Source organism: Gracilinanus agilis, chromosome 1 (genome assembly GCF_016433145.1).
Source record: "Gracilinanus agilis isolate LMUSP501 chromosome 1, AgileGrace, whole genome shotgun sequence".
Taxonomy (NCBI): Eukaryota; Metazoa; Chordata; class Mammalia; order Didelphimorphia; family Didelphidae; genus Gracilinanus; species Gracilinanus agilis.
In genome coordinates this window covers 707,854,684-707,879,997 of record NC_058130.1, presented here as the reverse complement: position 1 = coordinate 707,879,997, position 25,314 = coordinate 707,854,684, and the positions used below count along the sequence as shown (strand labels likewise).

Below are 25,314 nucleotides of genomic sequence, written 5' to 3'. Positions count from 1 at the left end.
ATAGCGCTTCCTTACCAGAAGGACCAGAGAACAGTTGAAAAGGAGGGAATTACAGGTCCAGTACCCAATCAGCGAGTGGCATTCTTCCCGGGAAGGCGGAGTTGCCCTGCAGCTAGAAGAGGAAGTTAAGGGGTGGTCTTTCTATTTTTCACCAATGGCCATAATGAGGAGCGGCCTCGGTTCCTCATTCCACCACTAATAGAGCTGAGCTTGAGGAGAGGCGGGGTTAGGTAATAGAGTGTCTGTGGGCGGAGCCTAAATGACAAGAAGCAACGCCCCCGCGCCTTTCTGGCATCAAGTGAGGAGGCCAGAGGTGGGTCCTTGCCGTAGGAACAGCCAATCAATGACATGGCCAGGGCCCGGTGCGGGAGGCGTTAAGCCAATCAGTGGGGGCGGCAGGGCCGGAGGCGGAGCGGGTGCCGCGGCAGGAGGGAAGATGGCGGACGAAGAGAAGCTGCCATCAGGATGGGAGAAGCGCATGAGCCGCAGCTCAGGTGCCACGGGGTGGAGGGAGGGCGCGCTGGGGTCCGGGAGGAGAAGGATGAGTGCGGACGCTTCAGGCTCGGGCCCTGCGCCCCTTCCCTATCATCCCACGGCCTGCGGCCCAGTAGTGAGATCCCCGCGCGACTAGTCCCCCCCCAGCCCCGCCCCGCCCGGGGAAATGAGGAGGCCAGGTAACGGGCCGGCCTTGGGTCACCCGCATGGGAACGTGGCTGGGTTCCCCGGGCCCCTTCGTGTCCCCGCCCTGTCCTGTCGAAGGAGCCCCAGAGCCCGTAAAGGCCCAGGGTTATCAATACTCTCTTCCCCCGGTAAGATCCTAGGGGATCAGTGCTCCTCCACATAAGGCCCATGGGATCATTGCTCCTTTCCCCTACAGAAGAGGGACCTATTCTCCCCTCCCCAAGACCCAGGGTGTTAGAGTGCTCTCCCGCCCCCATAAGGCCCCGGTTATCTGTTCTTCCTCCCCACCCCCCCATAAGGCCCAGGGGCAATCAGTACTTCCCCTTCCGGACAGAAGGGGGATCGCTACTCACCTCCCAAGACCCAAGATGATGAGTACTCTTCCCCCTCCCCCATACAAAGCCCAGCCGATCAATGCTCCTTACACACCTGCCCTACATAGGGTCCAGGGGGATCAGCACTTCCTTTCCCTCACATAAGGGGATCTGTGCTCCCCTCCCAAAGATCTAGGATGATCAGTGCTCCTCACCACCCACATAAGACTCAGGGTGATCTCAGTGTTTCTATTCACATATATAAGGCCCAGGGTGATCAATGTCACCCAGGCAAGGCCTAGGGTGATCAATGTCACCCTGGTAAGACCTAGGGTTATTAATACTCCACACATAAGGTGCAGGGTAAATCAGTACTACTCCTCCCCTACAGAAGGGGATTGGTACTACTTGTTCCTAAGATCCTGGGTAATCAGTGCTTCCCACCCCTACCTCCACCATAAGGTTCAGGGTGATCAATGCTTTCCACATAATGCCCAAGGTGATCAGTACCATTCACCACCACCCCATTCTCTCCTACATAAGGCTTAAAGGGATCAGTGTCCCCCTCCCCACATAAGGCCCAGGCTTATAAGTGCTCCCCACATAAAGCCCAGAGGAATCAGTGCCCTCCATTCCCCTCCCCCACACCCCCAAGGATCTGGATGATCAGTGCTTTCCACACACATAATAGAGATCAATGCTCTCCCTACCTCACATAAGACCCAGGGTTATTGGTGTTTTCCAGCTCTCTGGCCCTCATAAGTTCCAACATGATCAGTACTCTCCATCCCCTGCTCTATATAAGGCTCAGGGGAATCACTGTCCCCCAGTCCCCTCCTATATAAGACCAAGAGTGATCAGTGTTCTCTCTCTACTCCCATAAGGCCCAGAAGAATCACTGTCCCCTATTCCCCTCCCATATAAGGCCCAGAGTGATCAGTGATCTTGCCCCACATAAAACCCAAGGGAATCAGTGCTCCCCATTCCCCCCCATTCACATAAGGCTCAAGGTGATCAGTATCCCCACCCCCCCCCTCACATAAAGCCCAGGGTGATCAGTCCTTACTCCCACCCCACAAAATGCCAAAAAAATGATCCTGTGTTCATCCCATTCCCAACAAGACTCAAGATGACTGATGCTTTCTTTCCCTCCCCCACCACACTCAAGGCCCAGGGTGATTGGTGCTCTTTCCATCTCTCCTTTTCCCCTTAAGGTGTAGACTCTAGGGTGACCTCAGCCTCTTCAATGGCTCAGAATAACAGATGCTTACCCTGTTCTGCCTTGCCCCTTCTGTGGCTCAGTGTCACCCTACCCAGTGTTCCCCCTAAGGCCCAGTGCTTTCCTCTCTACCTGCCCTGTATTTCTTAGAGTGATCTTTGTGGCCCTTGCCTCATTCCTGCTGCCCTCTCTCTTCCCTAGGGTAACCTGTATAAAGCCTGGTGTAATTTGTGATACCCATTCTTGTTGTCTCTGTAGGACGAGTCTACTATTTCAACCACATCACCAATGCAAGCCAGTGGGAGCGTCCAAGTAGTGTGGGCAAGAATGGTCAAGGTGAACCTACCAAAGTCCGATGCTCACACCTACTAGTGAAACACAACCAGTCTCGACGGCCCTCATCCTGGCGGCAGGAGAAGATCACCCGGAGCAAAGAGGAGGCCCTGGAGCTGATCAATGGCAAGTACTGGGTGGGAGGAGCCCGGGAGGCAATATTGAAGCTGGTGGGGGAGAAAGGGGAGTTGGGTCCAGAGCCCATGCCAACCTTGGATGTGGAATGGGGTGCAGTACCTGGAAAGGAGCACATGTGCCCAGGGCCCTTGGGTTGGACTTACTGGATGTGACTTAAGGACAGAACTCTCCCTTTTCCTCTGCTCCCCTACCTCTGTAACAACAAGATGGCCTTTTTTGTAACTTTTGTTGTAAATGTATATTAATACCATTTGTTAAAAATAAAACTGATCCAAAAAGTGTCAACCCATGGTCCGTAACTCATCCTCCTTCATACTGTCGTTTAACTGTTAGCATCTTTATAGCAGATAGCCTGATGCCAGCCCCTCCCTCCCCACCAAAGGACCCTGACCAGATGCTGATCCTTGTGCTTAACTAACCCTGGGAAAGGAGCTCTTTCTCTCCAGGTGGAAGCAATGTCCTATGTAAGCCCCTTTTTCTTCTTACAACAAATATTTACTGAGTACCTCTAGTGCTCAGTGCCATTGTTACCCTTCTGCCCTGCTCTAGGTTAGGTAAGAGAAAGGGGAGGGTGGGTCACAGTCTTGGCCTAATAGAACTTATGGAAACTAGTAAGGAGAAACAAATTTAAAGTTATCTAACATCAAGAAATTTATCTAACATCATGAGGTCATCATTGTCCAAAATGTGGGGCAGACAGTGATTTTTTTTTCCCCATTATCTGAATTCAAAAAAAGAGCTTTGGTGAACTTGGAGTGGGGTTCATGGAGGAGGGTGGATGGAATTTTTTTTTTTTAACCCTTACCTTCGGTCTTAGAAGGGGTATTAACTATCAGTTAAAAGGCAGAAGCATGCTAAGCAATTGGGGCTAAGTGACTTAGCCATGGTCACACAGCTAGGAAAAGTGGGTTCAGATTTGAATACAGGGCCTCTCATCTCTAGGCCTGGCTCTCCATCCACTGAGCCACTTAGCTGCTCTTAAAGGGTATGTAGGATTTTGATGAATTAATGGAGGAGGGCAATCTAGGTGACAGGAATGACTTGAACTAAAGGGTGGAGGTGGGAATGCAGAAGATATGTTTGAAAGACAGTGAGAAAACTGGCATGTGATCTGGAGGTTTGAGGAGAAAGGGTAGACAAACTGGTACTAGCTATTAGAAATGCCAGACTAAAGAGTTATAACTTTATTGTTTAAACAGTAGGAGCCATTGAAGTTTTAGAGTAAAGAAAGAGTGACTTGACCATATTGATGCATTAGAATTATTAACATAATTAGCATGTACAGGATGGATCAGAGGGGGATAGACTGGAGGCCATTAGGAGGTAGGAGCCTATTAGAGAACTCCATTATTTCAGGCAGTGTTTACTGAATGCTTAGTGGGTAGGTCTTGTGGAGAACTGAAAGTTGTATAAGATTTAATCCCTGCTCTCCTAGAGCTTTCACTAGTAGAGGCAGAAAAGGGTATGATGACAGCTTATTAAGGTAAAATCCTAATGAATGATAGGGGAACAAACCATGTGGTGTACAGACTCATAACCTCAGTTTTCAGGTAGAAGGTGGGTGGGCTTTTGAGAATGATGAGGGACAGATTAGATTAGGGGACTGAAGAGTCTAGAATTCTGGGATCCCATGATTCCAAGGAGAGATATTTAGATCAAGATGGGCTTTACAAAACCAAGAGAGAAGAGAGTCTTTTTTTTTTTTTTTAAACCCTTACTTTCTGTCTTGGAGCCAATACTCTGTATTGGCTCCAAGGCAGAAGAGTGGTAAGGCTAGGCAGTGGGGGTCAAGTGACTTGCCAGGGTCACACAGCTGGGAAGTGTCTGAGGCCAGATTTGAACCTAGGACCTCCAGTCTCTAGGCCTGACTCTCAATCCACTGAGTTACCCAGCTGCCCCCAAGAAGAGAGTCTTAAAGAGGGATAGGTCATTCAACTTAAATGCTTTTTGAAAGCAGAGATGTCACAGAAGATGAGGACTGAGAAAAATGTGCTATAATTGAGGATTGGGAGGTTGTTGGTAGACCTGAAAAGATTTGTTTCAAGAGTACAAAGATAAGTTAGACCTTGTCCAGAACAGAGCAGAAAGGGTGGCCAGAGGAGGATTATAGGAAGAAGATGGTAACGTCTAGCCTGACAAAGGCTTAGAGGGAGTGTGATAGTTGTTTTCAAATGTTTGAAGGGATTCCATGGAGAAGACTGGTTCGTTCTACATAACTTTAGTGGGCAGAATTAAAGCAATAGTTCAGTTACAAAGAAGCCCAGTTTGGCTTGATATAAGGGGAAACTTCATAAATGAAGCTGTCAAAAATAGTCATGGACTGCCTCAGATGGCTTCCTGTTGCTAGAAACTTCCTAGTAGATGAATGACCACTTATCAGAAATAATTCACTGGGGATTCTTGGTTAGGTATGGAATGGATTAGATGGCTTGTAAAGTTCCTCTATATTCTTAGATTCTATGTTTCTTAGTGGTGGGAGCAGAGGCTGATGATTTGTAGGGTGTTGAATGACCAGTATGAGTCTTCATTAGTCATAACTTTTAGTACTGTCAATAATCTGTGATTTTAGTGACATGGTTCTTTCTCCTGTCACTGCAGGTTATAACCCCACATTCACATACCCAAATGGCTTCAATGTTAAGTCAATTTTATCACTGAGGCATTTCTTACATCTACTCCCTTCTATTGATTCCTAGGGCTTGGCCCCCTTGGTGCAGGGATCTTTGGAAAAACCTGAAAACAGGCCTTCTTGCCTCTATTTTTCTCCCCTTTCTGATCTACTACCAGAATATTTATCATATAAAGAGTCCAGATTGGTGACTTCCTCTCACCATTGAAAGGAATTGGGAACCCTGTGCTCAGGAAGACCTAGACCAGTGATTCCCAAAGTGGGCGCTACCACCCCCTGGTGGGTGCTGCAGCAAATGGGGGGCGGGGGGGAGAGAAGCAGTGATGGCCACAGGTGCATTTGTCTTTCCTATTAAGTGCTATTAAAATTTTTAAAAAATTTATTTCCAGGGGGCTAAGCAATATTTTTTTCTGGAAATGGGGCAGTAGGCCAAAAAAGTTTGGGAACCACTGACCTAGACTGAAGTCCTGTTTCTAACATATATTGGCTGTGTGACTATGTGACAAATCCCATGACCTCTTAGAACCCCAGGAAAGTCTCCTACAAGCCTCTTCAGCGGCAGAGTAGATGCATATCTACATTGGCAGAAGAAATTTCTTCACTGGGAGTTTTTTTATACTAATGGAATCCCAGATTTCATTCCCCCCCAAAAAATGTAAACTTGGTCCTAGTACTCATCTGCTCAAAAGTTTGAAGTGGATCTTTACATTTACCCAGCCAAGTTCATACTTCTGCTTGATATTCAGGGCTCTTTATTTGACAGCTTGGCTCTCCTACCTTTCCAGGCTTATCCCTCAAAATAGTAATTCACTTGGAGGGGTTGCAGTAATAGCAGCTGGGGCTTTGCCCTTGGGCATTGAAATTTAAAAATAATTATTTTAAAAGGTTATGCAATTTTAAAATGTACATCTCTTTAATTGATTGCACACATGCTCCTTCAGTAGCATAAAAGCAATTGAATTTAGGGCTTAAGTCTGAGGATACACATTATCTCATTTGATCTGCACAGTCATCATGTCAGATATTATAGCTATTATCCCCATTTTACACATGAGGAAACTGAGGCTGATGCATTAAATAACTTGCTTGATGTGACAGCTAAAAAGTGTCAGAGGTAAGATTTGAACCCAGACCTTCCTGAAGATTCCAAATTCAGCATTCCATCCCCTAGGCCATGCTGCCTCCTATGGTTAATAAGAATAATTATAAGAGGAAGCTACCAGATGGCATGCATTATTAATAGCAGCTATCTGTGAGCTACTATAGTAGCTAATTCTTGCACCCACTCAACTGAATTTGTCTTAATTACTTCTTGTCTTTTTTTGTATCATACATTACAAAGTTGATTTGAGGGCACATTTCGTGCTGCTTGTTCCATACACCAAGAGTACTAGTTTTATCTCTGAAGCTTACTCAATGTTCCCCTCTACTTCAGCCAAATTGGTCCCAAATTCACCTGGTATTTTGTCTGTGCCCTTGCTAATACTTTTTCCTGAGTGAAAGTCATCTTTTCTCTGTTCCCAGCCACCCAGACTTTAAAACCCAACTCAAGGGGCAGCTGGGTAGCTCAGTGGATTGAGAGCCAGCCCTAGAGACAAGAGGTCCTAGGTTCAAATCTGGCCTCAGACACTTCCCAGCTGTGTGACCCTGGGCAAGTCACGTGACCCCCATTGCCTACCCTTACCACTCTTCTGCCTTGGAGCCAATTGGCTCCAAGACAGAAGGTAAGGGTTTAAAAAAATAAATAAAAAAATAAAACCCAATTCATGTTATTTCTTTCATAAAGCTTCCATGTATCCTGCCTTTACTTCCAGCATTAACAAACTTCTCCCCCAGACCTCACCACTTTGTTTCATAACATGGTCATTCTTTTCACAGAGACTCAAAATTAAAAGGAATCTCAACAGCTCTCTATTCCAACAAATACTTGACAAGAATCCCTTCTATGACATTTGTGACAAGCAGTCGTCATGTTTTGCTTAGGGACCTCCAGTAAGAAGGGTGAATCTGTTACCTAACCCATTCCAGTCTTGGAAAGCTCTTAGTATTAAGAGTTTATTCTTAAGTCAAGCCTAAATCTATTATTTTGCAACTTCCAACTATTGTCTTAGAGCTGGGACCAAACAAAATAAATTTAATCCATTCATGTGACTGCTCTCCAAATTCTTGAAAATGACTTCCGTATATGCTCAGTCTTATCCTCGCCAGTCTGAACATGCCCAGGGCCACCACCTACAGGAGGTGATCCTCCTGTAGCATGTTTAGGGACCCTTCAGTATTTTGGCTATCTTTCTTTTTTATTTTTATTTATTTTTCTTTTTTATGCTTACAAAAATGCTCCAGCCATATCTTTATACAAGGCTTGTATGTATGTTGTTTAGGTTTAAGGAGAGCAACACCCTCTTGGGTCCTGGACATTCTCTTAGTGCAGGCAAGGATTCTGGAGCTTTCTTGGCTGCATAGCCCACTAGAGCCTACAAATTCATCTTTAATAGATGAATGAATATCCTAACCAATCCTCCCTCATCTTGTACTTCTGAAGTAGATCTTTTGAACCCAACCATAAGACTTTACATTTACCCCTATTATATATGATTTTTAAAAATTCAGCCCAATGACCTAGACTGTCATATTTTGGATGCTGTTTTTGTCATCCATTGTTTTAACTATCCTTCCCAGTTTTGTGTCGCCTGCAAAATTTGAAGAGCATATCTTTATCCAAGTCAGTGATTAAAAAGTCCCTGAGAGAGCATCAAGGTACCATTGTAGATAGAGTGTCAGGCCTGGAGTCAGGAGGACCTTGGTTCTAATCTAGCCTCAGATTCTTCCTAGCTGTGTGACCCTGGGCAAGTCAACCAACCCGAATTGCCTAGCCTTTGCCACTCTTCTGTCTTAACATTGATACTAACACAGAAGGTAAGGGTTTTAAAATTTTCTTTAAGTCACTGAACTACTTTGGATCTTAGTTCCCATGTTTATAGAATGAGAGAGTTATCATAATAACCTTACAGCTCTAAATTTATGACCCCTGCAGTCCTCTATGAAACATCACAGGGCCAAATACATACTCCTGAGGCAACTGCACTATAAAATTTTTCAGATTGTAGCAAACCATTACTGACTTTATTTTGGGTCTGGCCATATCTGCCAGACTTCCCCTGGACTGTTGTCTAAAATTTCTCCATCTCATCCACAAAAATAACATGAGAGACTTTATCATATGTTTTGCTAAAATCTAGGTAAATTTATCTATGGTATTTCTCTGATCTATCAGTCTAATAATCTGTTCTATTTTAAAAATAAATTTCTGTTGATACCTTTTGTTTTTATGTTGCCTACATTTCCAGATGTTTCTCTTAGGAATCATCCCTTATCGCAGAGCTATTGAACACATTGGGGAAATCTGTAATTCCACTCACATTGTCTCTCATTGCTGTAAAGAAGAGTTATCTAGTTTCACTTTTGATTGTTGTCATTCTTTCCATTTAATGTTGTGGTCATTATATGTAATGTTTTCCTGGCTCTGCTTCCTTCCCATTACTGGACTGAACTAAAGGGAACAGTTCATACAAATCTTTATGCAACTCTCCATTTATCCTATTGTTTCTTACAGCATATCAATATTGTTACATTTGTATACCCTAATTTATTTAACCATCTCATAATTTGTAGGCATTAGGCATCTACTTTGTTTCAAGTTCTTTCCTATCACAAAAAATGTTGCTACAAGTATTTTGGGTGTGGGTATGGCTGGGTGAGAACTTTCTTCTTTCATTGATTTCCTTGGATTACATATCTAGCAATAAACTCTGTGAGTTAAAGGTATGGATATTTTAGTCACTTCCTTTACATAAGTCCAAATTGCTTTCCACAATGATGGAACCATTAACAACTCCCCCCCACAGCATGACCTGTTCTTGATAAAGCCTTTGTGATCATGCCTTCCTTTTTTAGATAGTCACTAACCATCCCTTTAATAATAGTTCCTAGAATTTTAACAGGAATCAAAGTCTGTCGTACTGATCTATAATTTGCAAGTTCCTTTCCTGTCCCAAATTTTTTGACAATATGGACAATTGCCCTTCTCCTATTCTATAGCACTCCTATTCTCTATAGTCTTTCAAAATGGCTCAGCAATCATTTCTGTCAGTTTATCTGTATCTATAGATGTAGCCATCTAGGCTTGTAACAAGCTCAAGTTCACCTAGGTGCTTTCCTCAATCAATCAACCAGCATTTGAGAATATCACCTTTTATGTGTCAGGCATTATGCTAGGTGCTGGGGATACAAAGATAAACAATCCATGCCATCAAGGAGCTTATAATAACAGCAAGAGAAAGAGGGAAGAAAGGAGGAAGGAGGGAGGGAGGAGAGAAGAAGGAAAGGAGGAAGCAAAGGGAGGGAGGGAGGGAAAAGGCCCAAGTAATTTTATGGAGAATTTCTAGCAGCAGGGAAAATTAGGAAAGGCTTAATTTAGAAAGTCACTTGAGCTGAGCCTTGAAGGAATTCTAAGAGACAGAGGTGAAAAAGGGATATATTTCAGGCATGGGGAAATAGCCACTGCAAAGGCAAAGAGTATGGAAAAGCAGGGAAGACCATTTATTTATTGGTTTGTTTGTTTTTAAACCCTTACCTTCCATCTTGGAGTCAATACTGTGTATTGGCTCCAAGGCAGAAGAATGGTAAGGGTAGGCAATGGGGGTCAAGTGACTTGCTCAGGGTCACAAAGCTGGGAAGTGTCTGAGGCCAGATTTGAACCTAGGACCTCCCATCTCTAGGGCTGGCTCTCAATCCATTGAGCTACCCAGCTACCCCCAAGGAAGACCATTTATATGAACTGCAATGTGAATGAAGGGGCTTGAAGTGGAATAAACCTGGAAAGGCAGGTTAGGAGCAGTTTAAAGGGTATCACTGCAGTTTATTGAGTAAAGGAGTGATATGGCCAGACCCAGATTTGGGACAGTCATTTTGGCAGCAGTGTTGAGAATGGATTAGAGCAGAGAAAGACCTAATCCAGGAAGACCAATTAAGAGGCTATTGCAGTTTAAAAAAAAAAAAAGAGGCTATTGCAGTAGTCTAAGAGACTTTGCTCTAGAGTTGTTGGTATGTGAGTGGAGAGAAAGGGACATTATTGAGAGATGTTGTAGAGACAAACAAGGTTCCACAGCTGGCTCTGTCGGATTAAGTGAGGAGTGAAGGACGACCCAATACTATGACTGGTAGGATGATAATGGCTTCAACAGAAACAGGGAAGGTTTGAAGAGAGGTGAACTTTGGAGGGAAAGGTAATGAATTTGAATTTGAATTTGAAATACCATGGGGACACACAGTTTGAAGTATTTCACAGGCAGTTGGTGATGTGGGACTGGAGTTTAGGGGAGAAACTAGGATTGAATGAAGGTGTCCCAAAAATCATAGTGCTGTTTAAAGCTATTTAAAAGCTGTATTAAGTTTTGGGACACTCTATATATAGATCTAGGAGTCATCAGCATAGAGCTGATAATTAAACCATGAAAGCTGATGAGGTCATTAAGAAAGAAAGAAGTAGAGAAAGAAGAGAATGTTCAGAACAGAGCCACAATTAGGGGGTATGTATGGATAATGATCCATCAGAAGAGACTGAAAAGGAGCAGTCAGTCAATAAGCATTTTATTAAGCACCTGCACTGTGCCAAGCACTAGTGATACCAAAAAAGGTTCCTTCCCTTGAGTGAACAATCTAATGGAACATGCAAAAAACTTTGTAAAGACAAACTTTATACAGAATAAATAGGAAATAATGTATAGAGGGATGGCACTAAAGTTAAAAGAAGTCAGTGCATAGGAAAGCCAGGCCTAGAGAAAGGAGGTCCCCGGTTCAAGTCTGGCCTCAGACATTTCCTAGCTGTGTGACCCTGGGCAAGTCACTTAATTCTAGTTGCTTAGCTGTTAATACTCTTCTGCCATGGAACCAATATACAATATTGATTCTAAGATGGGAAGTAAGGGTTTAAGAAAGAAACAAAGGAAACAAAGAAAGAAAAGAATTCCTGTTGAGGGTGGGATTTTAGTTATGAAGGAAGGTTTTAGTTAGGGGATTTTAGAAAGGAAGCTGTGGAAGCCAGGGTAGGAAATGAGGAGAGAGAACATTCCAGGTATGGGGGACAACCAGTGAAAATGCCTGGCATGGGGAGATGGAATATTTTGTGCAAGGGATAGCAGGGAGATTAGTATCCTTAGTTTGAAAAATATGTAGGCGATATAAGGTGGAAAAAGACCGGAAAGTTGTTGGGGAAGTATAGCAGGTTATGAAGGACATTGAATACCAAAGAGAGGATTTTGTATCTGATCTTGGAGGTGATAAGGGGTCATTAGAGTTTATTGAGTAGGACCTGGGAGGGTGGGATGAGGGGAGTAATATGGTCAGACCTATGCTATAGAAAGATCACTGACACTTGAGTGGAGGATGAACAAAAATAGTTAGAGTCTTGGGGCAAGTATACAACTAGCAGGTTATTTTTGCAGTCCAGGCATAAGTTAATGAAGGCCTATACTAGAAAGGTATATATGCATAGGCATATATGCAAAAGATGTTATGAAGATAATATTTATAGCACTTAGCAGCAGATTGGATATGAGAAATAAGAGAAAGTAATAAGTCTAGGATAACACCTAGATTGCAAACTTGCATGACTAGGAGAATGGTGTTGCCCGATAGTACTAGTAAAGTTTGGGAGGGGCAAGACTTTAGGGGAAAAGATAATGAGTTTAGGTTTGGATATTCTGAGTTGAAGATGTCTATAGGACATCTAGTTCAAGATGTCTAATAGGCAGTTGGAACTGAGAGGTTGGAGGTCAGCAGATAGGTTAGGGTAGGATAAGTAAACTTGAGAAACATTGACATGGGATGATAATTGAAACTATGGGAGCTGATGAGCTCACCAAGTGAAATAATATAGAGGAAGAAGGGAAGAGGATCAGAGACAGAACTCTTTGTGATACCCACAGTGAGCAGGTGTGACTTGGATCTGGCAAAGGAGGCCGAGAATGAACAGTCAGATAGGTAGGAGAAGAACCAAGAGAGAGTGGTGTCCCAAAATCCTAAAGAGAAAAGACTATATAGGAGAGGAGGGTGATGGACAGCATCAAAAGGTACAGAGAAATCAATTTGGATAAAGATTAAGAAAAAGGCATTAGCTTGGCAGTTAAGAGATTAGTAGGGCAGCTGGGTAGCTCAGTGGATTGAAAGCCAGGCCTAGAGACGGGAGGTCATGGGTTCAAATTTGACCTCAGATACTTCCCAGCTGTGTGGCCCTGGGCAAGTCACTTGACCCCCATTGCCTACCCTTACCACTCTTCTGCCTTGGAGCCAATACACAGTATCAACTCCAAGACAGAAGGTAAGGGTTTAAAAAAAGAGAGAGAGATTAGTAACTTTGGAAAGAGCAGTTTCAGTCAAATGAGATCAGAAGCCAGATTACAAGGCTTAAACAGGTGACTGAGAGGAGAGGAAGCAGAGGTAATTATTGTAGATAGCTTTTTCTAGGATTTTGGGTGAAAAGGGGGAAAGAGATATAGAATGCTAGCTCTAAATATTTCTCTACTTAACAATGACATCAGCCATTTTTGTTTTGTCCTTTCCAGTTTTTGTAAGGTTGTATTTTATAGGTGTCTATATTTGTCTCCTATAGACTGGAAGTTCCAGGAGGGCAGGGACTGTTACTTAAGTAAAGATTGCAGTTCACCTTGCACACCTTTTTTTTTTTTTTTTTTTTTTTTTCCATTTTTTTTGTTGTTGTGCAGAATGGTCCCATATTGGTCATTGTTGTAAGAGAAAGTCATACATACCCAAAATACCAAAATAAAAATAAAAATACACTATGACAACATGACTCCAAAAGTTCTTTCTCCGGAAGTAGATAGCATTCCCCATCATAGGTCTTTCAGGACTGTGTCAGATCATTGCATTGCTGAGAGTAGGCAAGTTTTCACAACAAACACCATCTAATATTGCTATTATTGTAGTAGCATAGTACTTTGAACATAGTCCCTAATGAATGTTGAGAGAATGGTAAAGAACTAAAAGCAGTGATCATACAAGTTGGATGATGAGAGCAGTCCTTTCAGTGGGGCATCAAGGTAGGGAGAAAATGATACTGTAATGTAAGAAACTTGAACACATTTTAAATGGAGTAGAAAAAGTCAATGAAGAAGAAAGGACTGGAAATGCAAGAAGGGGAGAGGTAAATAATTGGTGGAACCAGGTTCTGGAAGAGATGAGAGGAGATAGCACCAAAGGCATAGGATTAGCATTTGTTAGGAAGAGTATGACATGCAAATTCTTGAAGTGTTCCCTATTTTTTCCACCTTTCCAGACTCATTTCACAATATTCCCTTTCATACTCTCCACATTCCTTGAACTCTCCACTTGTTTTCCAAATTCCACATTGCTGTTTCCCAACTCCATGCATTTTTGCAGGGCATCTTCTATGCCAGGGGTCAGCAACCTTTTTGGCCATGAGAGCTATAAACGCCACATTTTTTAAAATGTAATTTCGTGAGAGCCGTACAGTGCTCACAGTGTGCACTCCTGTAACAGTGCCTGAAAAAGAAAATTGACTTTATGGTTCCTGCAGAAAGAGCCATACGTTGCCGACCCCTGTTCTATGCTTAGAATGGGCTCCTTCTTCCTCTTAGCCTTTCTGAGTCCCTCTCATTCTTCAAAGGTTGGCTCAGTTCCTCCCTCCAGGAAATCTGCCCTGATATATCTCCCCAAGCTGAAATTGTTCTTTTTCACCTTCTGTTTCCCTAGAATACTTTTTCTTTCCTTTTCCTTATCACATCTCACTTTGCATTATGCATATTTCTATTTGTATTTTACACCCACTAGTGGGTACCACCCTCTTATGGTACCATACTTATGTTCATATCCCCAATAGCTAACACAATTCTTTGTACTTAATAGGTACTCATAATAAATATTTGTGACTTTGAATCAATGGAATAAGGGCTCCTTTATCCTCTCAGTTGGTAAGAAAGGGGGAGAAGATGGGTGAAGATAGAGAAGTTTTGAGGTAAAGGAAAGAAGTGAAGGGAATCCAGCTATGTTACTAGAGTGTTTTTAGTAAGAAGGATAAAAGAGTCAAGATTTAAAGTGATTGTTTAAGAATCAAAAGAGATCTGGGACAGTCAGCAAGGTGAGTATGAGAAAGAGTCAATGATGAGAAATAGGACTGCCTAGGAGCTTTGAGCTGAATTTTTGGTATATTTGGCATAATTTGTGGCTTGCTTTAGCAGCACTTTGCAGCTGTGGAAGAACAGAGGAGAATGGTGGGGTTTATCCAGGATTGAGAATCACCAAAGCAGGTATGATGGATGAACAAGGCAGGGAAAGGATTCTAGAACTAATGGGTGGGTACATGATTGCAGTGATGACTGATTGAGGGGGCCAGTCAGCCAGAGGAAGCAAATGAAATAACTTATTTCCCTACTCCTAATTCTTTCCCCCTTCAATCCATTCTACATATCAATGCCAGAGGACTCAGAGAGAAAAGAGAGAGTTGACAGCATTGGAGGTCAAGATGAAAACAAAGGAAGGGAGATAACTGAGGTTCTCTTGAGATATTGAAGTGTCAGAATCTTGGAAGAGAAGATTGAGGTCTATGCTTGTGAGTGAAGGATAATAGAGCCAAAGAACATTGGAAAAGAAAAAATAGAAGATATTTTTCTTTCTCTTTGTTCTCAGTTATCATCATCCCATCCATTCCAGGTATTAAACTAGTTATTTATAGGGTCAAGGGGAAGTCAGAGACAGTGTTTCAAACTTGGGTGACATTGGAAGAATAGTCAGGAGGAGGGAAGCTGATGAGCCTGGTTTTGGATATACTGAATTTAAAGGGCTTGGGGTCATCTAAGTAGAAACATGCAGCACACAGCTAGAAATATGGGACCAGAATAGAGATGAATAGTGAAGGCTAGAAATAAATATTTGGCCTTCCTTTGACTCCAGATGATAGGTGAAGTTGTGGGAGCAGATGAGATTGTCAAAGAGCAGACATGTAAAGGAGTGCAAAGGACTGCAGATTGAGTCTTTTCTCTACTCCTTGAGTACATAGTGGGCACTTAATAAATGCTTGTTGACCGACTGATTAACTAACTTGGCCAGTTCTTGGAATTGTTAGATGTGGAAGAGTCCTTAGAGAATATCTAGTCCAATCTCAATACAATTCAACAAATATACATTAAACAGATGAGCAAGATATTTGAGGGAGAGGAATTGAGGGATATTTGAGGGTCTGGAAGTGGCATTGGGGAACAAGAAGTAAACAGACTCTACCTCCAAACCCTGTAAGTTGGAGGAGATAGAAGTGGGAATGAGAGGCCAGCGTTGGAAAGATCAGCTAGAGATTTGTAGCCCCCAAAACGAAACCAGATTTCTATTAATGGAAGGAAGTAGAAGAGTATAAGAGGAAGAGCTAATGGATGAAGAGGTGTTAAAGGAACAAATTCCACAGGGCCAGAAGGAAGAGAAAGGGAGGGAGTAGGAGTGGACCAAATAGGGATGAGATGATGTAGTTTGACTCTTTGTGCAGTCACAAGAGGCCACAATACCCCTGTATGAGTCCTATGTTCTTAGAAGAATAAAGGAGGTACCTCCAGAGGAGTGGTAGGCACCACTATCCCCTTTACCACTCAGTTTCCTCTCATGAGGAGTAGGACTAAAAGCTTCTTGGTAGAACTATGGGGACATATAACCAGAGTTTCGGGCATGAAATGTGGGCATTTGTTAAGAAATAAACATAATATAAAAATAATAAACCCCTGGTGCATAATTTATCCTCTTTCATTCTGTAGCTCATTATATGTTTTAGTTCTTCCCATCTGGAAGATCTCAATCAATCAAAAGTATTAGTTATCAGCTGTATGCATTGTTGTTGGTACTAGGGCTAGAGAGCCAAAATTTAAATAGTCCCTGTCCTCAAGGAGCCTACATTCAGAGACCACATATTCACATTTATTTATATAAAATGAATACAAGGTAGCAACAAGGTGGCTCAGTGGATGGAGAACAAGGCCCAGAGACTGGAGGTCCTGGGTTCAAGTCTGGCCTCTTAGCTGTGTGACCCTGGGCAACTCACTTAACACCAATCTCTTAGCCCTTACCACTCTTCTACTTTGGAACTGATACTTAGAATTGATTTAAAGACAGAAGGTAAGGATTTTTTAAAAAATGCATACAAGGTGATTTAAGTAGAGCACTAGCAACTTGGGGGTCAGGAAAGGTTTCATGCAGGAGAAAATACATTGCCTGACAGGGAGGTGATAGGTTTAATATGTAGCATGAGATACATTTTTAGATATGGACAATGTAGAAATTTGTTTTGCTTTACTATGCAAATTTGTTACAAAAGTTGTGTTTTTTTTTCTTACTGAGTGTGAGAGGGAGATAGGTGAAGGGTGAGGAGAGAAAATAAATGCTTGTTAAATTTTAAAAATAAAATGTAAAAAGTATGTATAATGCAGCACTTGAACTGAATCTTGAAGAGCCTAGGGATTCTTAAGTGGTCAAGATGAGGAGGGAGCACATTCTAGGCCTGGTGGATAGCCACTACAAAGACTTGAAACAGAGCACAAACTACGAGGGACAGGAAGGCCAGTCTGATTGGACCATAGAGTTTGTGAAGGGAATTAGAATCCTCAGAGGCCATTTGGGTCAATCCATTGAATCTAAGTATCTCTTCTACAATATTTCCTGTAAATGGTCATCCAATCTCTCTCTGAAAATATCCAATGAGAAGGAGTCTACTTCCTCTCAGTATAGCCCATTCTACTTTAGAACAGCTTTAATTGGAAATTTTTCTTTACTTAGGGCCTAAATCTGTCTCTCTCTATATTTAACTACATATATATAAAACTATATATATATGTCTATATATGTTTATATATATATGCATATATACACACACACACATATAAGACTATAAGCAACTTTCAGCAGTTGCTCATAGTTCTGTCCACGGGAGCCAAGTAATCTAGTCTCTCTTCCACATGAGACAGCCTTTCAGATTCTTAAAGACCCCTGTCAGGCCCCCTCTAACTGTTCTTTCCTCTAGGCTACTTTCCTCCAGTTCCTTCAGATGATCCTCGTATGGCATGCTATCCAGGCTGTTGCAGCTTCTCTGTCTTTCCTAAAGTGTGGTATATAGAGCTAAACATGGTTCTCAAAACATGGTTAGACCAAGGCAAAGTAACTTCCCAAGTTAAATGTTAATTCCTCCTATTTAGTTCTAGAAAGCTGGCTTTTCAGCCCTGCTGATCCTGGAGATAAGAGCAAGTCTCCCTCCTTCCTGCTAGAGTACCATACCTATGACTGGCCTATCAGCCCTTTGGATCACTTAGAGTCCTTCCCTTTGTCTTCTCCCAAGTAGGAGAGGCTCCATACTAATGAGATTTGAGTCTTAATATTATACTCCTTAAGGTCATGGAAATCCTGTGGGTTGGTTTGGGAGATCTCCCAGCGAGGGTCCAAAAAGAACTGTGGATTCAGAGCCCAGAGTCAGGACAACTGAGTTCAAATTATGGTTATGGTTCAACCTAGATGTGTAACTGGACCAAATCATTGAATGCCTCTGGCCCTTAGAACTCTTTGTCTAGGAATTAGAAATAATAACTGTCCTTTGATCTCATTTGCTTATCCTAGAGATAATTTGATAATGGAAAAGGTAAAAGCCCTGGAGAATGATATCTTTCCATCCTTGTTGGCTCCTGAATTCATCCTCATTTCTTACACAAATAGTGTGCCCTGATTAGATTTAGGGTTAGAAATCCCATCAAATCTTGATGTTAATTTATCCCTGTCCTCCTTTCTCAAATGGGACAGCCTAAGCCTGGAAAATTGATGCTACCATTTTCTTTGTGGTTCCCTCTTTGACCTCCCTACTGTGGTATTCTGGACGAAAGCCATTGGTGATTCATGTCCTGGTTTGAGGCTGCTTTTTATTAACAGTGTTGTCTAAGAATTAGCTGCCACATTTAGAGTGACCTTTTCAAAAAGCAGGAATATGTATTTTCTTGGTTCTGAGAATTTAACAGGTTTGGATCTAGTTTGGTACCTCCAAAGGGCATTAGGGCTCCTAAACCCTCCCTCTCCTGACTGGAAGTGGTTTCATTCTTGTCTTCTTAGCCTAAGGACAACCTTGACCCCTCTGATTTAATTTTCTTTATAGGATAAGCCTTAATGGTCTAGTCTCAGGTTGTGATATTGCTCAGATATTAAGCTACAATCCATCTGATAAAAGCTTCTACCACCCATCCCTTTGGAGGAGTGGCCTTAGTTCACTTTAGTGAACTGATTTGAGGAGAGCCCCCTATTGGTACATTGGATAGGTGGGGGAACAGGAGAGGAGGAAAAGGAAGTGGGGTTGACCTGGAACTGTCTCACTCTCTGGTGTAAGGATGTAAGATGTGGCAGTGGCAGAGACCTTCCTTGAGGACTCAGAGAATATAGGAGCTGGCTGACTTCAGCTGTCTTCAGCTGTCACCTGCCAGAAGAGAAAGTATATATTTCTTGGCACCCTGGCAATGGCCAGCCCACCTAGAGTCAACTCTAATTAAGGAGTCTTGAAGGAAGCAATTTAAAAACCCGAGAAAAAAATAACCTCAGAGCTTCCCCAGGGAGAAATATTTCCTAAAAAATCTTTTGGTTTTCTAGAGATGGAATGTGTTGAGTTAAGAAGGGAGTCATTTAGAGGATAGAGTTAGAATCTTCAAAATGAACTCTTTTCATCTAGGGTTTTTTTTTTTCCCCAATCTTTATCTTCTGCCTAAGAATCAATACTGTGTTTTGGTTCCAAGGCAGAAGAGTGGTAAGGGCTAGGCAATGGGGGTTATTTATTTATTTCAATTACATGCAGAAACAGTTTTTAGCAATATTTTTCAATTCAGATTTTTTCCCTCCTTCCCTTTCCTCCCTGCTCCTGAAACACTAAATAGTCTGATATAGGTTATACCAATGCTGTCACTTAATACCTATTTCCATATTCCTCGGTGAAGTGAAAGAAGACACATAGGACACATTCCAAAAATTTATGAAGGAAATAAAGTGGAAAATGGCATTTTTCTAACCCTTACTTTCTGCCTTAAAATCAATACTAAGTATTACTTCCAAGGCAGAAAAGTGGTAAGGGCTAGCCAAATGGGACTAAGTGACTTGCCCAGGGACACACAGGTAGGAAGTATCTGAGGTCAGATTTGAACCCAGGAAGGCCCTCTCATCTCTAGGGCTGGCTCTCAGTTCACTGAGCCATCTCACTGGCCCCTCATCCAGTTTTTAAGTTGATGACCTCTCACCCTTATTTTTATTTATTTTTATTTTTGTTTCCCAAGTTATGAAATAGTTATCACAGGGTCACAAAGTTCAGATAGAGGACATCCCACTTTGGAATGGAGCTGATTTTAAATGAGTGACCCCCAAGACTGTGCAAACATGAGGTCTGTCAGGAAAAGATATGAGATGGCACTGGGAGTTAGAACTACTGACTCTCAAAAGTGAACCCAACAGTTATCCCTAGAACTGATTAGCATCAAAATCTAATCTATCTTGTCTTTTGTCATGGCTCCTCACTAGCTCAGCTTTTTGTTTTCAATCAATATTCTTCCCCAGAAGTCTTTGATCTGGTATTGAACCCCAGAGTAGGACACAGAGGTGAACATGAATGAGGCCTGATGTAGCTCTGATGTTTGTTTTTATCTTAAAAGAAAATCTAAACTGGTCAATCCTTTTCACCTTCAGGAAAGGCTTCTTATGTTATGCCCTGATAACAGGGCACCTAGACATGTCCTACCCCATAGCAAAGTGTAGGGTCATCTCTTCTTCAGCCTGAGTTTCAAATTAAACTGAGATGCTTCCTTGGAAATGTGATCCACAATAGGTGGTGAGCAGCACCATCTATCACCACTGCTTTCTATAGTAATTGTCCTCTTCCCTATTCCTCTTCCCAAGCCTTAATTTCCTTTTCTCTTCATTAATCATCTTTCCTGGTGCGCCCCCCACCCCCATAATTCCAGAGAAGCCAGGCTTAATGGGACAAGTGCAGAATTTCATTACCAGGGAATAGGGCAGCCCAATGTGAGCAAACTGGGCAGAACATAGAATTCCTGAATCTTCTGCCTACCCAAACCAGAAGTGCCATATATTCTTTCCATTGAGAATAGTTGGGAATTCCCTGCCAGGGCTACAGAAAGGGAGAGAGCTTCCTGGCACCAATATTAACCCTATGGAATGTATTCATGGAGTTTTGTACCTTATAAAATTTGCCTCAGATATTGTTTTGGTCTCTCAGGATCTCAGTGGAATAGACTGGACAGAGATTTTCTCCTTCATTTTGCAGATGAAGAAATTAATCCAGCATTTCAGCAAGTATTTATTCAGTGGGCACTGTGCCAACTGGAGAAAGAAAGAGAAAACCAAAACAGTTCCTGCCCTTAAAGAACATATATTCTGTTAGATCAAGCTTCAGTGAAGTTAGCTCTGCCAACTGCTAATAGCTGTATGCCCTTGCAAATTAGTAACCCTCTCTGAGTTTCAATTTCCTTTAACAGGAAGCTAGTTTTCAGAGGGATAGAATGCTTTACTTGGAGTTAAGAACTAAGTTCAAATCTCACCTCAAATACTTTTTAGATTCATGACCCTGAGCCAGTTACTCTGATGGCTTTCAGCCTGTTTTCTCATCTACAAAAGGGAGATAATGCCACCTACCCTGGAAGAGTTGTTTGTGAGGATCAAACAAGATAATACATGCAGACGTGCTTTGTAAACCCCAAAGCAGAGAGAGGTGTCAAACTCACTGTAGCCCATAAAACTCCACATTGAGTCCCAAATTAAATTAAAATGTAATTGGGAAATATTTAACAAAATACATAAAAAAACAGTTCAACATATAAAATGTTAATTTGTGGTTTTCTAAGTCAATACGTGGCTGTAGGGATCTGTTCACTTTTGAGTTTGACACCAAGTCTTAAAGTATTATGCAAATGTTAGCTATTACATTTGTAAAATGAGGGAGTTACAAAAAGAAAAGGAAAAGGTTGTATATGTGCAAAAATGTTATTAATAGCAGCTCTTTTCATAGTGGCAAAAAATTGGAAACTGAAGGGTGTCTATCAATTGGAGAATGGCTGAACAAGTTGTAGTATGTGGTTGCAATGGAATACTATATTGCACCCTAAGAAATGACAAACAGGATGAATTTAGAAAAACCAGGAGTCTTAAAGGAACTGATGTAAAGTTGAAGTGAGAAAAAAACAGGAGAACAGTATGTACAGTAAGAATTGTACAATGATCAACTGTGAAGGACTAAGCTATTACCAGCAGTGCAAGGTTTCAAGATAACTAAGGGATTCGTGATGAAAAAATGCTATCCACAGCTAGAGAAGAAACTGGGGGGGTCTGAATATATCATTTTTCAGAGCAGCTGGGTAGCTCATCGGAGTGAGAGCCAGGTCCAGAGATGGGAGGTTCTAGGTTCAAATCTGACCTCAGATACTTCCTACTGTGTGACCCTGGGCAAGTCACTTAGCCCCATTTGGTTAGCCCTTACCACTTTTCTGCCTTGGAAGTAATACTTAGTATTAATTTTAAGGCAGAAAGTAAGATTTTAAAAAATGCCATTTTCCACTTTATTTCCTTCATGATTTTTTGGAATGTGTCCTATGTGTGTTCTTTTCACTACACCAGGAATATGGAAATAGGTGTTAAGTGACAGCATTAGTATAACCTATATCAGACTATTTAGTGTCTCAGGAGCAGGGAGGAAAGGGAAGGAGGGAGAAAAATCTAAATTGAAAAATATTGCTAAAAACTGTTTCTGCATGTAATTGAAATAAATAAATAAACCTTAAAATAAATCTAAAATGACCACATTGGATTAGATAAATTCTAAGTTCATATTTAGGTCCAACATTGTGTAATTCTTAGTGTTCTTCAGGGTCATAGTGAGTTAATGATAGAATTGGAATTTTCCCCAACATTCTGACTCCTGACTCATTGCCACTCTTTGGCTCTTCTAGATTATGACCAATTGACATGTTTAGTATCCACAGTCCTCTACCAAGACTTGGAGGAACTGGGCTTACATCTTTTCCAGCCCTGTGTTCCCAATCACCAACTGGCCATGCCTAGAACTCCAATGCAACAGTTTTTTGTTGTTGTTTTTTTATCTTCCAAAAAAATGTCCCTTTAAAGAGTATTTGTTGTCAGCGTTGTCTTGTGTCAAAGCTTGCTTTACCCTGCCCCAACTCACTCTGTTCCTTTCCTGCTTCTCTGTTTTTGGCTTTTGACCGATTTGCCCTCTGTGTCCACAGGATACATCCAGAAGATTAAATCAGGGGAAGATGATTTTGAAACTCTGGCATCGCAGTTCAGTGACTGCAGTTCAGCCAAAGCTAGGGGAGACCTTGGCACCTTTGGAAGAGGTAAGTTATGATTTATCAAGACACCCAGTCCCTTGGCCTGTGTAGGTCTCCAGGGCTCAGCAGGAGGCAAGGGTGGAGTGATGCAAAATCCAGAACTAGCTATAGGTATATATTCAAGGTACAGGAAATATCAGGGTTCTGAAGCAATCAGATCAAGGGCAGTCTTAGAAGGCACAATTAGCTGGATAAATTTATAAATAAACACTGGAAAGGTGGCTACTAGCCAGACCTCCCATAAAAATCTAGGCCTGTGAGCCTGGAATTCAGTTGAATGGGGTAAGACTAAACCTAGCTCCAGGGAAAGGAATCAGAGTGCAGAGACTGCAGCATGGCTAAACAGAATCAGAGAAATGTACACATTCTAAAGGGATGTCCGTGCCATGTGAGGCTCTGGAACAACAAGGTAGAAATTGAGCAGGATTCAAGAATAGAAGTGTGGTTTAATGGGAAGAACACTGAATTTGGAGTCAGGGGACCTGGGGTCAAACTCTATCTCTGCTACTAACTCTCTGAGAGTTTTAGGACAAGTTATTTGAATGAACTCTCAAGGCCTCGGTTTCCTCATCTGTAAAAGGAGTTGACACTCTGAAATCCCTTCTAGATCTCAAGATTTTAAGGAGAGCCTCTTTCTTTTCTTCTCTCTCTCTTCCTTTTGATCTCTCTCACATCCAAAACCTTAAGACAGCCTTTAGGAAGGGGCCTTCATAGAGATGGAACCCACTAGTTGGCAGCACACCCAGCCCCAGTCTTATTTCAAATAGCATAGTGGTACATGGATGGATAGATGGACATGGTACATTAAGGAAACAAGGTCTCCTTCCCTTCACATAGGTGGGCCTGCCTCTCTTGAAAACTTGTCCTTTCTGGCCATTTCCATCTGTCTTTGAGACACAGAGGAGTGTCAGATCCTCACAGATCCTAGGTCACTTTAGCTTTATAAGTAGGTTAAGGCTACATCTCTCATAATGCTGTTTCTACCTGGGCTAAGATGAGAAACCTTCAGAAGGGAGCCTCTACCTTGGCCTAGGCCTAGGCTGAATTATGTTCTGTGATGTAAGGCTGGGATTGGGGGGTGAACAGATAGGGCTAATGAAATCATAGGATGAAAAGTGCTATTGGCCTTGGCTATGGGAATCCAAAGAAGGTAAGAATGATAAATGACCCAGCAGATGCTAAAAAGTGAGACCAGAGGGATGAGTTCATCACCAAAATGTGTCTTCAGAAATTTCCCACTGCTTGCTCCTAGAGCCATTCCTCATTCTGTCTTCCTGGCTTTTCAGACTCTCCTTAATGACAGTACCAACCCAGGTCCTCATCTGCCTGGTGTCTGAACTCTGTGACAAGGACCATAAACTCTGGCAGATGGATGAGGCATTCATAGAGTAAGGAAGAAGAGGAATTAGTATACTCTTTAGGATCTAATTACTGTGGTTAACAGTGGTTGGCTCTTCAAATAACTATATATGAATGGTATTCGAAAAATACTTGTCTCCCCTCACCCATCACTTTTTAAAATCTGGCACCCAGGGTAGAACCAGAGTAATAAAAGTACCCCTTTAAGGCCTAGTCTTCTCTCCTCCCTTCCTACATTCTTTCCTTCCTAGGCTTTGTACTATTCATCTTAAGCCCTCATCAGATTTCCCTCCTAGACATTGTGCTTATGACCTAGGTCTTCCACACTCCTTGCCTCTCTCCAGGTCAAATGCAGAAGCCATTTGAAGATGCCTCCTTCGCACTGAGGACGGGTGAGATGAGCGGCCCAGTCTTCACAGACTCAGGGATCCACATCATCCTTCGCACAGAGTAGGAGTGCCTTGGGTTGGGGATCAAGGGCAGGGGAAGACTGACCTCTGTTCTGCCTGCCCCCAGACTCTCTTCATCCAGTCTACAGTCACCTCTAAGAGCCGAGGTGGCCCCTGGGCATGGGGTGAGGGGCAGGCCAGGGTTGGGGAACCCTTTACTTCCTATTTGGGGGCATCTTTTCCATTTTGTTTCAGCCTTGATGGTTCCTCCCTCTGAAAGGTCAGTGCTGGGACCCCTAGTGTTTGCTGGTGTCCCTACCCCCCAAAAACTACAGAATATTTATTGTCTCCAGACCCTCAGAGGCAGGGATGGGGGGTGAGGATGAGCCCTGGTCAAGGCTTCCTTGCCCTCCCCTTCCCCCCCCACTGTCTGAGGGCCCCTGTCAAATCACTCCACTGTGGCCAACAACCACTCCCACCCAGCTCCACCTAACAACCACTCTAGCTTCCATCCAGTCTGATCCTGCCTTCTGCATCTTAAGGAATTGTGGGTCAGTAGCTGGAAGGAAACCACTTGGAAATGAGAAAGGGCCTCACCTGGGATGGGGAAAAGGCCTGAATTAACCAAACTCCTTTTGCAGCCAGAGCATCTTGGAGGGAGCCTAAATTGCCATTTCTGCTGCATTGCTTTGTTTAGTTAAAAGAAAATCAAAATCCTCAGCTTTAAGGCCAATGCAAGTCAGTTGTATAGTTCCTGTTCTTATCCCCTGGCTGTCCAGATGTCCCCTATTAAATCTTGTAAACAAAA

At 42.5% G+C, this 25,314-nt stretch overlaps 1 protein-coding gene across 1 annotated transcript; it reads left to right on the top strand.

Annotated features, from left to right (window-relative positions):
* The first annotated feature begins 418 nt into the window (after positions 1 to 418).
* Positions 419 to 25,314, top strand: PIN1 (peptidylprolyl cis/trans isomerase, NIMA-interacting 1). The gene is made up of 4 exons (XM_044669819.1): positions 419 to 494; positions 2,473 to 2,673; positions 22,654 to 22,764; positions 24,462 to 25,314. The coding sequence occupies exons 1-4, from the start codon at positions 437 to 439 to the stop codon at positions 24,569 to 24,571; spliced, it is 480 nt and encodes a 159-aa protein (XP_044525754.1). The 5' UTR covers positions 419 to 436; the 3' UTR covers positions 24,572 to 25,314.

What these genes read in the sequence shown, in the direction of transcription:
- PIN1 (XM_044669819.1), top strand. Translation starts at nt 437, where the DNA reads ATGGCGGACGAAGAGAAGCTGCCATCAGGATGGGAGAAGCGCATGAGC. An exon ending in GCGCATGAGCCGCAGCTCAG is followed by an intron (nt 495 to 2,472) that starts GTGCCACGGGGT and finishes TTGTCTCTGTAG; the next exon opens with GACGAGTCTACTATTTCAAC. An exon ending in GGCCCTGGAGCTGATCAATG is followed by an intron (nt 2,674 to 22,653) that starts GCAAGTACTGGG and finishes CTGTGTCCACAG; the next exon opens with GATACATCCAGAAGATTAAA.